The 15,957-nt window shown below is 43.1% G+C and overlaps 1 protein-coding gene across 6 annotated transcripts in view; it reads right to left on the bottom strand.

Annotated features, from left to right (window-relative positions):
* Positions 1–15,957, bottom strand: part of LOC146973609 (uncharacterized) — a 100,732-nt gene that overhangs the window by 51,386 nt on the left and 33,389 nt on the right. For all 6 annotated transcript variants that reach the window (XR_015037765.1, XM_085800307.1, XM_085800308.1 and 3 more), the window contains 4 exons: positions 14,654–14,689; positions 12,282–12,311; positions 12,133–12,159; positions 11,518–11,571 (listed from right to left, as the gene is read on the bottom strand). Coding sequence is in view for 5 of the 6 variants with exons in the window: in XM_085800307.1 (XP_085656433.1) it covers positions 11,518–11,571; positions 12,133–12,159; positions 12,282–12,311; positions 14,654–14,689 (147 nt within the window). In the remaining variant the exon portion in view is untranslated. The remainder of the gene's footprint in view (positions 1–11,517; positions 11,572–12,132; positions 12,160–12,281; positions 12,312–14,653; positions 14,690–15,957) is intronic.

Below are 15,957 nucleotides of genomic sequence, written 5' to 3'. Positions count from 1 at the left end.
CTTTTTTGTGTTTACTTTGACGATGAAATTCAAAATTGTGCATTAGCAGGAGACACAATGTGACAATTTAAGTGAGGTTTTGGTTACCTCACAAACTGTACACAATCTATTCATCCTCTAAACCTTCACTCTTTACCAGATGCAGCCTTGGTTACACTTCCAGATACCTACTGTATACGCCTGTTGGCCGACAAATCACCACATGTGACACCGAAGTTTCATATCCTGAAGGGTAAACTATGTGACATTACCGAGCCAAGTTGTGTCTGCTTATGTAGCTCATGGGAGAGATGACCTTTTCTTGACTGAAAAACTCACATGCCACTCCCACTCATTCTGCCTGAGCTGAGCCCCATCTCCCTCAGGGGACATGTACTCCGGCCACCTTAGCCTTTTGTCTAGCTGCTGTATACTGGGTTTAACTGGAACTGACTGTTTAGCTCATGAGCAGCAGCCGTATTTGCTTGGTAAACAAATGTGTAGACCTCACACAATGTCCTCATGAAATTTAACAAGAACAAAGAGAAAGGACACTGACTCTCCAAAAAAAGCTCACCCAGGCGTGTGTATTCACGTCAAAAGAAAAAAGAAAAAAAAAGACTGAAAGGCAGACAGTGTTGTAAGAGAAAGTTTGCCACAAGACAGCCTGTCACAGCATTAATTCCCCAGTCAGTGAAAATGTCTGTCTGCTCCTGGCTCGTGAAAGACTGACACACACCGACACACATGCGTTTGACCCCTCTGTCCTTCAGTCGAACCTGCACTTCCTTACGGACCCTTAATGTAATCATATTCAAGAAAAGATGCAGACAATTACTCAAACTGCCAGCAAAGAGCTAATTTATTCTGTAATTAATTCTGAAATGTCATCCTTCCCCCCTTGCAAATAGTATTTTCTCATTTCTCATTTAGAAATTTGCACCATGAACCATAAGAATCAGCAAGACTAGGAAAAATACAGCATCAAGTATGCACAAAGGAGCTCTAAAATACCAAAAGTTTGGCAGCAACCTCTTGCATATTTCACTATGTTTAGCTCAGCAATGTGTCTAATTATCAAGTAATATGCTGTAAATGAATACGACACTACAAACGCGCCAGTGTTGTGTCTTAATATAATATAATAACAGTATCCCAAAACAGCAACAAATGGATGTAGAATCTACACTGTGCTTCTTCGTATTTTATAAGAAACAAACTAACAAATTCAGCTTCACTTTGACTGACAGTGCTTACACCCTCACATCCCTACGTACACCGCATCAACCCTGCTGCTTCTGGGCATGAGCTTGGAAATCTTAAGTGTCAACTGGTGAAAGGGACAGACATTCAGTGAATGAATTTACACCAATGACGCGGCTTGATGTGCTGCAGTTGTCAGAATCATCACCCAACCTGTTTTCACCGTGTCAAAACAGCTATCAACGCTTCTGGGGTAAATATTGATCACCCCGCTTGCTTGAAATGTCACAAAAACACACTGCAGAGACCCCCGCCTCACCTGCCTCTGATTAAGGATCCAATTAGAGACAGACAGTGCAAATTCCCTACTTGTGACCGACCGCGCCGGATGCCATCTTAGGACACTGCACAAGCTCAGAAAATGCCTGGGCACTGGGGCTTGCAGAGATCCCTTGCACTTGGTGAAAGCCTCAATAAAATAGGATTTGTTCCAGTTGTTTACTGAGGGTTAAGAGGAGCGGCCGGGGCAGGAAGAGAACGGCAAAGCCGACAGCTGCCTGGCAGGGGCTCAAATGCAGCTTAGCATTTTTCACCATTCTGACTGGCACACAATGCTCTCTTTAACTCCCAGCCATCTAAATATTCAGGGACGTATAAAGAGATGGCTGACACTGCAGCCGACTTAAGACACAGCTCAGCTGGCCAAGATTGCACCTATAGTCTCTTGGCTAAAGCTTTCCATGAGGGCTTTCCTCACAGAGACTCAATCATAGACCCCATGTGACTAAACGGTCATTTGTACATGTGCCACTAGATGGCAAACTAGCTTCATCACATATTTTGTTCTTAGTGGGGGGACAGAGCCAATGAGGAGACTCTAAGCCTTCTGTGAGAGAGGATGGATGTCCTCAATGCATGAAAGTATGATGTGTGTGGGGTAACATCCCTAATTAGGCAGTCTGGCAATTAGGCACTGAATACCGTAAAGGAAATTTTGCTGTAGAGTGCTTATGACGAGAAGAGGAGGAAATAAATGAGAGCAAGAACCTGCGTGGCAGTGAGAGAGGGAGAGAGAGTGACAATAATTTTCATACCACTTTATGCCTCTTTTCAACTGCCACACAATACAAAGTGTCACACGTGGCATTGCGAGGGTACCCAGTCAAAGAACGCAACATATCATCGGGTAAATAAATAATTATAGAGCTGCTTCAGCAATCATCCAGCTCCTCACCAGCACACAGTATGCAAACACTAGAGCCAAAGGCAAACACAGGAAATACAGACAGCTAATGTCTATGGAAACTAAGCCAAGGCAGTCCCAAGGGAGCCTCCGAACATCTCTTTACAACAACCACGTCTCCACCACATCGCCAGTGATGAGTTTTAAGAGCTCATTGACTTTAACAACTCCTAAGGAGAGGAAAGAGGGATGACAATATTATCTGAATTTGCATTTTTATGCGTTGAAGATGATAAATCTATATTAAACTATCAGCTCAATTCCCACCGATCAGCTGAATGCCTGTGCAGTGTGTCCATGCAAGCTGGGTGCCTACTTGGTTGGCTCCTCACTAGACCGACATTGCCTCTTGAATGTTCTCATCTCCTAATGGAAGCTGTTATTAGTCTTGGCTCTTAGAAATTTCACAGTCTCATCTGGACTTTTGGCTGTATTATTCATCCGGAGCAGATTGCTCCCATCCTATGTTTACAGATAGTGAGTGTTTCATTAATGCGTTATCCAACAAGTGAATAGCAGAGGCTGAAAATCTACTTTGAATAAACCCTGGTTCATTTTACAAACCAAATATTTGAGGTCAGAGAGAATACACTGTGCAAAGATCCACGGGGCGCTTCACTCCGGGCACTGTAACCCTCAGCGAGTCTTATGCTTCATATCACTCACCACGCATAACAGATTACACTAAGGTCCCACACACTACCATCTGTATAATATCAGGCCACTGTCAATGCTTTGCTCCCTGGCATGCCATTAAAGTGGACACAGATGAATGTGTCTAAATTGGTTGCGGGCAGGATGAGAGTGTGGAGAATCAGTATATGGATGGCGAGCTGTAACAGTGATGCAGCCCCCTGCTACCACGCCTCTGTTGTCTGCAGTGTTCAGGGCTACATGTCTTTTCCCCCGACCAGCCTTCTTCCCTTCTGTACTTTGAGCTCCCAGTGCCCCCCCCCCTTCTCCCTCCTTCCCTCCCCCCTTGGCTGAAGAAAATAGCAGACACTGACGGAGCTTTACTCGGGGCATGCTTCAATCCAAGCACCCCTGATCCAAAACGCCCCCTTTTAAAAGGTATTTACATTCTCGGCATTTCGCGAACTCTGCCTTCGCCTTAAGTTGCTCTGTTACGCCAAGGAGAGTGTCTTTGTATATTACTAGACTGTGTGGAGCCAGGGAAATCTCATTGTTTGGATGACTGACTGAAGCTGTAGTGTTGACTATGACACCTAGAACAGTCACAAGGGCCAGTCACCCCCCCCCCTGTCCAGTGACATACCTCGAAGACTCGAGCGAATTCAGTTCAGCTGACTCTATCCGACACACGACACTCCATTAGTGTTGGTATGACCTGGCAGACATTGAAACAACACTTAGAAATGTTGGCGAGGTATTAAACGCAGGCCGTGGGGATGGGCCTGGCCCGGGCCCTGATGAATTTGGACACTGGAGCAGCAGGGAAACATATTTTGCCTGCAGTGCCCCTGCTGTGTGGTATAGCTCTGTCTCCGGAGAAAGTTGTAAAGTCATAGATGTGCGAATGAGAGCCATGCTCTGGTAACTATAGTGAGCCTCTCCAATGCTCAGAGGATAAGTTGGCCTACATTACCCCTTGTTGAACATAAGCCTTTCACTCGTAGGAAACACACACACATCAGCTCACAGACATACACGAACCTGCACATGCAATCACCAGTGAACAATGTGCAATCGAAGGGGCCCCGCTCAAAGTCTTGCCCCTTGTATCCGTCCCTGTAATTAATTGGCCAATTAATGTGTGTTTATTCTGGACACCCATGGATGTCGCCATACCAGGGCTCCCTGGGAAAGACGGGAGTCAGACTGATAAATCAAAAGGCTGTGCATCTGTCCTTGCATGTGCCAAACACTTCCCCCTGTAATTCTCCTCTGTCCCAACTGGGCCCAAACGTGAGACCTTTTCACAGCCAATCAGGTCAAATCTTTGTTTCATCCTCCTTCCCAATGCACTTGACATTGACAAGATTAATTGCCTTGTGCAATGGGCAAACGTGTTACCTCCTGGTGTAATACAGGTGTCAAAAGCACGGCTCTCTGGATTTTCTCAATATGAGCCCGGACAGAGGAGAGAGGGGGACAGAGGAATAACCTCTCCCACTTTGTGAGACAAAGGGTTAACACATCCTCCCCCCACTTGTAAAATCACACAGGGTGTAAATCTTGCCATAAAATCTCAGCTGTGAGCCCTGCTGACCTGTAAATTCTTCACTCCGCGTTACTCTGCCATTGAGCTTCGACGGGTCGAGCCAAAACAGTAACTACACATACACATCATGCGGCTGTGCTGTTTCAATAACATGGACCACAAATAAGATCTATGTATCAATAGTAAAATATACTGTACAAAGGCTGTGGTTTTATAGGTGATGTGAGTGTATGTTGTAATTGTGTATATTAAATTGATTTATACTGAATTAAAAGGGATAAATGTGAATCAACACATACAGGACATACTGTATTTCACTCACTGTTTGTAATTCTTCTTCTTCAACAGGTAACTAATATTACAACCTGAGAGAAGATATGAAAATAAAAGATGTCATATTGACACAGTTCTTAAATAAAATGACATCAAGTAAGTTCACAGAACTTATTATCTTTGATATAAAATGTACAACAATAATGCATTCAGGAATTAGAATATATTAAAAACAGATCAATGATACCAAATCTGACTGGAAGCAGTTCAATGCACAAAACATCACACAAACTCAGCTCGTCTCAGTCACAAATGTGAATTCGCTGGAGGAATGTAACATCTATACAGACCCTTGTTAAAAGAAGCCTAGTGGCATAAATGACGGTACCATATCATTATAGCAGTGTACCGTGCTGGACAACAAAAAGCATGGCTCCAATCAAATAGCTGCTGTAATTTCATGCATTTTATTGTATCACCCAAATCAGTGGCAGCCTCCCATGGAGAACTTCTGGCAGGAAGGCTGCTATTCTCACCAGGGACTCGTTACTTAATAATCTCGCCCTGCAGGTGCTCTGGTAGAGGTCAATAGTCTGTTACAGTTGCATCGCTGTTTGTGTCTGCCTCCACCTATGGAGCAGGAAAACCGCTGCCAAATGTTCCGGTCCCCGCAAACCAAAACCATAACTCCTTCCCTATCACTGTCACAGGCCCACTCTGGTCTCGACAGACACGCCGACCAATCCAAGTGAACCAGAGCCAAGACCATCAGATATAATATGAATATTATATATACTGTGGTGGCTCATTTATCTCAAAACAACATTTGCTTGGCTCTGTAGAGGAGAGGCATCTAAATCCCACTTACAGCGTACATTTGGTTTGCAGAGAACGCCGTACTTTTTCAAATTGAATTAAGTTAAATGACAAAAGCTATGTGCAGTGGAGCTACGTAGATTCAGTTTTACAGTAGATGAATGGTACTGCAACTAATCTGACACTCAATGCACCTGCATAATGCGATCCAACTCCGGTAGGATATTGGTGCTCTGTAGGGTAGGGCGATACGCAAAAACTATCAGACAGACAGATATTGTCATCGCAATATGCCTCACAATTTAAGTGGAAATTCTCGTATTTCATTTTCACTGGAAAAAATAAAAAATAAATGTAATGATAATGTGATTTTTGCTGGGTTGTGCAGCATATTCCTGTACATCTGGAGCATCTCTGTAGCACCACAATGCTTCATTTATAATGGTATGTTGTGACACACGGATTCTTCCCCTCATGGCTGAACGACCACACACATACACATTTAAACATAGTCAAGTCACGCACACACACACAAATGTAATGTGTCTAGCGCTGAGAGAAAATGGCGAACAGTTGGGTGGGAGAGAAAATGACATAAGTGCAAGATTACATAGTTGCTCCCTGGTCTGGGGAGAAAACAGTTCACGAGTAGTTTAGCACCCGGTGGACAGGCAACCTCTGAGACATGCGTCAACGCAAGGGTGACGGAGGAAAATATGGAAAAAGAAAATGCCTATGCCATTGGTCAGGATGTATATATGCAGCTGTCTCAGTCTTTCAGCACAGGGCATGAATGGGAAATGTAAACACCACTATCATTTCCAAAAGACAGCAAACACCTCCCTCGTCTTTGGATACGATACGTGGACCTGTCCAGTTGCCAAGCAGGAGACAAGACAGATGATCTTTTCTACTGTTTTGACAGATTATTTCCATGCCACTTTAAAATGTCCAGGCAGCTGTTGTTGATGTTAGTTTCATTGTTCCAAAGTGTTTGACATGAGCGAAGAACCGAAAGTGCCGTCTGCACAGCAATTACAGACACGCATTGATCCGAGCCTGCTGCTATCACATGATGTGCAGTGATGACAGCTGACGAGTGTGATGTGACAGCGGTTCAGGTTTTGAGATACAGATTCGTATTATTTTACAAATAGCCGTCTCTCGCATAACACTGGAGGAGAGAGTCTGTTTCACTGAGAAACTTCCCTTTCATTGACTAACAAGTGAACGCCGTGTTCGCTCCGAAGCTGCTCTCTGGTTTCGTTCCACTTCCGCCGTAAGGATTACATGTCTAACTAGTCCCATGGCTTCAATGATATGCGCTCGTGGAAATATAAAGAGTGAAACAATGTAAGGGTCCATGCCACCACATGTCCGCTGTCACAAGATACAAACGCATTAAAGCAAAATGTAACAGGACCTCCATTTGGCTCTCACTGCATCTGTTGCATAGAACTATCTCATACTATCAAAATATCTCTTTAAAAAACATTAACTCATCTTTATGCGAGTTAAAAGTGAACAGTAGATGACTCAGAAATAAATAATAAATGATCTGTCTGTCGGACACTATAATTAGTGGCCATGGTGAGTCTACTGCCTGAGAGGAGGAAGTGATTCAACATAGGATGAATAACCTGTTAACAAAATCAAAGTCCTGCCATATCTTAGAACTCCACTCTGTAATGTTTCCGAAATAGCCATCAATAGTCTGGCGGGATTCTTTTATTGGTAGTATTGATGTGGCACATCATATTATTTAATGAGAAAATGATTCGTCTGAGATTAAAAGTCTCTCTTTTAATGGCTTTCCTCTCTTCTGGGTCATCTTCTGTTGCCTGACCAGCAATGGCCTCTGGGCCTTTTCAGCTTTTTATTCAGAGTTTTCTTCACTCTTACCTCCTTGACATATGACACAGGTATCTCGTGTGGCACACTGTCAACCGCCCAAATCCCCAGCTGAGGTATGTGGATTAATATTTCTATGAGAAACATGAGCCATTTAACAGGAGAGAGAATGAGTCAATTGAGAATGTCAGCTATTGCCTGATGGTGAATTCTTTGTAGCATCAGAGATTACAGAAATCCCCTAAGCTTGCACGCACAGTAAAATACCTACCTACTTTGTATGTTTATTACAGAGCTGCATCTTAACAGCTACCAATCCATATCATTTACTGTACCAACTGCACCAACTAGTTCATTCACTTAGCATAATAACTGTAGAATAACCAACTAACCAGATTTAAATAAATGAATAAACCAGTAATAGGATCAACACTGCATAATTCATTTGAAGAGAACACATCCGTAGACAGAGCAGTTGTAGTGTTCTGCTTCCTCTAGGGCTTGCTGGAGTTTCATCATCTCTGCACTAGCGCAGCTATGTCTAATAAGAACAAACACTGTGCAGCACATCTGTCAGACACGTGCATTTTACGAAGCAGGTGACGAGGAATCCTTGACATGGTGGAGGCCCTCGGCTGATTAACAAGGATTTCAAATGTTTTGCGTTGCACGTTATTTACATACATTCTGCAAAATGCATCAAAGACTGCATTGTTTATCAATAAGGGAAGTCTATGCATAGAGAAAATGTTAATGCAATGTTCCAAAAACATTTAATTAGAGCAAATGCCTCTCCATTATGTGTGACTGCAGCACGTGGCTTCTGTGGAAAACCAGGGAAATCAACCTGGCATTTGTCAGTGACTTATATTTAGCAAGGCCTTATTTTTCTATACAGGTGCATTTATACAGCTAATAAGACTTAATGTGGTGTTAGGCATGGATTACAACTCCAAGACCCACCTTGTAATGGGGATTTATTAAAGTGATTAATTATTAATCCATGGGAAGCTACTACCTTGCCGAGGGATGAACCCTCGTCTGCAACGAACCCACTCACCACTGGTGCCAGCAACCGAAACAGAGTATGCTGGGAAGGCTTGGCAGGACATGAATAAAACCAAGCTTGCCGTGGTGTTCCCGTGTATTTTGGCTTTGAGGAAGCAAAGTGCATTGACCATGCGTAGGTTTTCAGTCCTATTTTGAGCATGCAAAATTATGTCATCTGCTACTTGTTCAATCCTTTCTGCCACCAAATCCCACATCCCTTTTGTATGTACATAACTCTTTATCTTACAGTCCCTCATGTTTGTTGATGGGTATCAGACAGACAGGTCTCTGCACTGCGTGCTGCATAAGTGCATAAGCATACAGTACCTAATACTTGGCTCAGAAGTGACTCCACTGAAAACTAAGATTTCAAGGTTATCTCCTTCAGCATTCATGTCTTTCACCTCCTCAGCCTGTGTAGGACAGGGCCGACCTACAATGACAACACAGAGCTTAGCACATCATTACAGCGCATGATGAATATTTTAGCACGCCACAGGCAGCAAGGGGGACATATCCTTTTTACCGGTGCTCCCCACCTTCTTTTTTTTGATCTGCTATAATGTGCCACTGAATCCCAAAGTCCTACTCTTTGCCTGTCTTTCTGTGCCAATGCCATCCATAATGGATAAAACCAAGACATTCACATCACTATTAATGGCAATGTGTAATGTGGGGGCAATACATTCCCATAAATTCCTAGACATGGTTGGACTGGCCCTGACTAACTGAACTAGTCATCCATCAAGGTAATAAGATAAAATCAAGATTCTGTGAATGTTAGACAAGGGGTCATAGAAGGGGTTTGGAGACTGCCCTTGATATCCTCTCTTGCATATGTTGCTTTAAGCTTCAGAGCAAGATCAGTCCAAATGGCATCATTCCTCTTCTCACTACAATGTCCTCCACATCTCCTTGAAGTAAATCTAAATGGCTTAGAGTGGTCGTATTTTCCTCAACAGTAAATTGAAGCAGACAGTGTGAGAGATGGCCTGGCTTGAATCTAAGGCCTTGTGAAAGCTTTCCACTCCTGGCTATTCTATGAAGTTTGCAGAGTGGTCAGTCTCCGTCAAGATATTTTGCATCATTTGTACGCCAGCTAAGGCCCTTAGTAGAAACCAATAAATTGCAAGCGTAGACAAGAGTCGCTAATTGGGTGAGAGTCTCTTGCTGTATCAGCTGGCCACTAGCAAGCCCCTGATAATGATACATGTCCACCTTTCCGAAAATAGGCTGTCAAACTCCAGAAACACAGGTTGGTCAACAACTTGGAGGCCACATGTGACTGCTAGAGCTAAGAATAAGCAGAAACCTTAGCACATTAACAGTCACCGTGAAGTCAGCCACTCATCAAAGACAGAGTATTAATAGATCAGGACTGTGTCTTCAGCAACAACAAGAGGAGAAAGTCTGAAATCGCCGATTTAAACCACCATGACTTGTTTACCTACAAGATTCTTAGGGTTAGGGTAGGGGGAAATAACTAGTGCAAGAAATAATACGGGTATACAAGAAAATAAGACACCAAAACATCAAACAAAGAGCAGCTCTCTACTTCCTCAGAACCAATTATGATTGAAAGATTCATCATAAGACTGCTTTCCACCAGAAAAGTGAGCACCATAATTGATGCCTCTGACATTCAGCTCTTTTGACGCGCAGTCCCTGCTTAAGTCAGGTTAGGTATAAAACAACACTCGACTAATGAGGTAGAGAGACAAAAGCATCAGAAAAACATCTGCACCAGCCTCTGAGCTCACTTTTCTCAACTGTGAGTTCTTTCCATGACAGTAGATTCTGTTATTTCAAGCATTGGGGGAAATGATCCATTGAGAAATAACACAACCGATGATAGGTCATAAATTGTTAATGCTATTGGAACAAGTTTTGAGTTTGAATGAATTCATGCACAGAAGGGTGGAATTCTTGAGATACTTGCATCCAGATGTCTCGAGTATTGTGCATCATCTCGGCTCTTGCCTAATCTGAAAAGAACATTTGCCTGACCTACTTATGGGTGCTCTACAGCTCAACCTGCTATATATTTTATATTTTGCTGCAGCGGAGCCAAATGTGTGTGTGTGTGTTGTTTTTGCCATTTTATGAGGATTATCTGTAAGACAAACAAGAAGCTTATTTTTGATCACATTGACACAGACGAAGGTATTCACACCGAGTCAATTAAGCTGGACACAAAAGGACACTCTCCCCACCTGTCAGCTGGGATGTCAAGGGGCAACAGGATTCCTGCAGTGAGGCAATCTTCGCCTCGTCATAATGTCACAATGCTTACCAATCACATCATTAATCACGAACCTGCGAACTACACAGATGTTATCAGCTGGAATTTCACATACAGTGTGTTCCCTGAGAGGCTGTTTTTTTTTATGTTACAAAACTTTAAAAATAAGCCGTCATGAACAATTGGCAATATCAGAGTGATTGCATACTTTTCAGTGCATGAATACTGCATTGACAATCCTGACACTTGTATCCCTAACCACAGTTATTACACTCAGTGGTGAGAAATAAATAACTATGATGTCGGACTTCGGTTGATTCACTCATTGTCTCTCTCCCAAACCAGCTGGCCTTTTAGGAAACTGAACACTGTCCACCACGACCCAGTGGGACACGACCATGTGTGCTGCCAGTCATACTGTGAGTGTATGTGACCCCTTGACCATGAAGTCCATTCATTAATTGTCATACAACAGGCCTCCACCACCCCTTCTCTCTTTCCAGGCCTGTTGCAATCCCCTTGCCACAGATCATCCTGCACCCCCCCCCCCTCTCCCCCCCACTAAAAAACAACAACAGCCACTCAGCTGCTGTTTGGCCTTTCCCCAGGTTGGGTCCTCTCAGTCAGTACAACCACCAGCCAGGCCTCACAGCTAACAGACGGTTTCTGTTTACTCACCCTTTTGCCCTCTTTGCCTGGCTCCCCTGGCTGACCTGGCACTCCAGCCAATCCCTAGGGAAAGGACATGTATCATCATGCATTGGGTGCTACATTCATGTACAGTCAACACTCTAAAGGGAGACAAATGGCTTGTGTCTTGTAAAAACTGATGCAGACAGATGTTTCTGCCAAATGCTCTCTGCCTGCCATTAAAGACTTAGCTGCAGTGATAGGGAACACAGCATTAGCTTAGTTTAAATGGCATGAATAGATAGAATGGAGTATGTTCAGCTGCAGTTTCTGTTCTTACTCATGAACAGTTTCTAGGTGACTTCTCCACCATCCTCTTAATAGGCAATTTGCAGCCTCAGTTGATCAGAGCTTCAATTCCATTATTCTACACAGTATCTTGATAAGGAACTCTTAACAAGTTAATCAAGGTATATGCTGAGCCGTGATTTTGTTTTGAAGTTCTTGTGCAAGGACATGCTTATGGTGCTTCAGTAATTGCTTCATGAACAGAGTGAACAGTTGCGGCTAATTGCCTGAGAACATGTTATGAGCACATTGTCAAACAAGGAAATACAGATGAAGATGAGATACTTTACTTCAGTGTGGTGATTAAATAGATACCTTTTCTCCTTTGTCACCTTGAGGCCCCTGAATGTGACAAAGACACTTTTGTTTACATGAAAACATAAACTCAAAAATACAGAATTTTTGCATGTTTTTGTGATTACTATATATGTGTATATACAGTATGATGTACATAATTAACATACCAGATCTCCTTTGAGACAGTTGTTGTCAACCTGAGAATCACACAAACAATTGAAAAAAACATGTCAGTCAGTATGAAAACACAACTCACATAGGGTTCATACACAGTGTAATAATACAACACATGTCCAGTTATAGGCAGGCGACACAGCTGGTCATGAACTACAGTAATTATCCTTGGCCGCGGTGACCCTAGGAGAAGTTAGGACATGACGATTACGATACTCCCCAGACACCCTGCTGGCCACTGTCAGAAAAGGGCAGACAGAGTCGTCTATCCATCCACCAGGCCACAGAATGGACACAAGGCCACATACGACATCTCAGCTTTCAGATAGGAGCCAAATAATTGGTGTCCTCTTTCAATTGGCATCTAAAAGTCAAACGCTGTTGACTTTTCTTGGAAACAGCTGCAGAAATGGCTGCTGACAACACACTACTGTATACGTCCCTCACATTAGTCACCGGCCTCACGCAAAGTCAGAAAAGGAGAGAAAATGCTGTTTAACAAGGAGGCTGACCGTCTGTCCTGAGATTTCTGCAGGTGTATCTATAACAAGAGTGACAGCTCTGACCTGTGACAAAACATTTCTCAGTCTCCCTGCAGTTCTTTTGCTAATAAATCAGTTATTCATTCATTGTGGGGATGGGCATGCTCGGCCTGTGGCTGCAGGAGAGAGAGAGGTGTGGAGAGGGCTGATGAGAGCGCTGGGTGATGTGATTGATCAGCTGCTGCCTGTTAACGATTCTCTTCCCTTTTAATGCAGCAGCGTGCTGGACCACAGAGGGTCCGCATACACAAAAAAGGGGAAGGACGAGTCATCGCAAATTGTTGAGACAATAAGAGAGTTGGGAGCTTGTTGCACCAAAGGACCGGGAAACGAGATGAAAGCGACTCGGTGGTAGTGAGTCCTGCTGCATTCATGGACAATGGTACATTTTTTGTTGTTGTAGTGTTTTGACCTTGGGTAACAAGCAATACACTGGACATTTTCTGCCCACATCCCACAACCAATTTACTAGAGTAATGTGAAAAAGTTGGCTAAACTAAACCATGTGTCTTGTCAGGGAGAGACTATTAAGTTTCTTGTCTTTATAAATGTAAAATGAGCATTAGAGAATAGCTAATATATATCTGTGGTGTCATAAAAAGGGCATTGGGACAGCCTTTTTGTATCACTTCAGTGCTGATTAAAACTGTCAGGCTGGTCCCTGCGTGATGCGTACGTAATTACCTCACCACCCGCAGTATACCTTTAATCTCTTCTAGCTGTCAGCTCCCTGGCTACATGCACTGGCTGTTGTGCGACTGTTTGCATCTGTCCACACATATTTAATATGTGTTGATGGGGTCGCTATTCAAGCATGTGTGTGCACATACAGTATATGTGCTGTGCAGTACCTTTAATTTGTGTGTGCACTAGAACGTGTACATTAAAGGGATTGTTCAACATTTTGGCAAATTTGCCAATTGCCGTAATCCGTATAGTTTTAGGGGTAGGTTCATTACCTTTAACTGTCGGTGCAAGCTGTTTTTAGAGTCACCACACTATGAAATAATAATGTAACATGTGTTTTCGAGGCAAATGCATAGCTGGAACTACATGCCAGACACGGCTGCTGGGCGGAGTGATTTCAAAAGTGCAAGTAGTTCCGAGTATTTGCTTCATGTGTTGTAATGTATGGTGAATGTGCAGGTCAAAACTTGTCCACAAGAGTGTTTTGGAGTTGATTTGATGAGTTTGATGAGGGAAAGGCAAAAGTACCATTCGCCTCCGTTGCATTAGCTGAGCAGCTGGCGTCTCTGCCTCGCCAATCTAAAAACAGCTAGCACTGACAATACTATAGGGATTATGGCAACAGGCAAATTTGCCAAAATGTTGAACTATCCCTTTAAGTTTCGTGTAGCTCTTCACAGGGGTCTGGAAATGCTGGAAATCTGCAGGGATAGCCAGCAAGCCAATAAAGTGCACGTCTTGCCCATGTAGGATACAGCTGGCGACTACCTGTCAACCTCCACCCCCGCCTCCAGGCATGGGGATCCATTCTTCTCTGCCTGGCTGCTCATCCCTATCCCTCTGGCCCATGCGAGGATGCCCACTGAGCCCTCTCTATCTGCTCCTTGTTTGACCCGTTCCCAGCCGACAGTAATGTGACACAGAGAGTGCTCACCTGAGTGCCTCACTTTTCATCTCTGAGGGCCAGATGTGTGTAGCGCCTGGTCGGCCAAAAGGCTGTGATATTTACAAAGCTCAGTCTAGCCTTTTCAGGTCACACCCGCGTGAGTACAAGTCAACATTACTCCTGTTCTTTTTGAATGTCCTTACATACACAGACAGCATAATGAGATGTAAATGAAAGAGTGTGAACTTACAGGCAGCCCCGGAGCTCCAGGATTACCCGCATCACCCTGTTAAGGAAAATAATAATTAGTGAAACTCAGTCAGAAGCATCTTAAAATGTACTGTGTACATTGGAGAAGGCTACAGCCAAATCTATACAACATATGTTTGACTTTTAAAACATCTTGCCCAAAGGCTCATCAGGTTTATTATGACAGATGTAAAGGTTGGATAAAATAAGACTGATTATGCATGGCAGAAACATTTTAATATATATGTGCCATACAAGACCATTTACTGGTATTTACAGTATGTCATGAAATGAAGCCCGTCTGATGACTTTCACACCGTCGGACAATTGGCAGGTGGGCTGGTGCTATTAAATGTGACAGGCTCTAAAATAAACACAGCCGTACTATATCATGTAAAAGCTTTGGAGTATTAACAATGGACAGGTATGATAACATTGTTTGGTGACCGTGACATACAGGCAGCCTCAAAAAGTCATATAAGGAAAGAAGTGAATGTCTTTTGACGCCAGCATAACCCAATGTAAGCAATGATCTCACACGCTCTTTGCTGCCTCCGCTTGTTTTTTTTTGTATTTTCAGATAAAGCTCATATATCATTGTCCAATATTTTTTGCTGTTCTCTCTGTCTTTTTCACTCCAATGCCAACCCTCTATATAAAGCATTGAGTTGAGAATCAGTGGACTTCACAACTGGCAATACCCTTTCATCTGATGTGGATGAAAGAAAAATTGTGCTTGTAGTTCATATCCATTTTGTTGTCTAAATGAATGTCACAGCTAAAATATGCCTGCTATGGGATATTCAGGGGACTCATTACTTTGTGCTTCCAAATCTGCCTCCTTCTGTCAGTTTCAATACAAACAAACGCTCTCTCCACCCCTACCCCCCCCACCTCCCCTCCATCCGGAAAATAGGATAAAATACCCCGTGATTCTCTGTTGTCTTCACAGAAACACACAGACCTCATTATAACTTCAAGGCTGGCAGACGGAGCATTGCACCTACAATTATGCGGTGAGTTCTACCAAAAGACAACAAAAAAAAAGAAAGGAGAAAAAAAGGGCCCCAATAAGGGAGGAAAAATAAAAGAGCAGGAGATATGGCAACTAATTACAGGGGAAAACATTTCATCTCATACAAGGAAAAATAATCCCACTGTGGGATGAAAAGAAAAGAAAAGTTTAAAAAGACCAATATTTTCTGCATTGCAACAAGATTTAATCTAATTCATGTCAATGATGTCAGTGAACAGACATAAAGGGGCTGCAGATAAGAACAAGGATTTGCATCAAACTCATCGCTT

The sequence above is a fragment of the Trachurus japonicus genome, chromosome 15 (genome assembly GCF_045865225.1).
Source record: "Trachurus japonicus isolate A0001 chromosome 15, Traja_1.0".
NCBI lineage: Eukaryota > Metazoa > Chordata > Actinopteri > Carangiformes > Carangidae > Trachurus > Trachurus japonicus.
The sequence above is the reverse complement of the archived record's forward strand: the minus strand, read 5'-3'. Positions and strand labels throughout refer to the sequence as shown.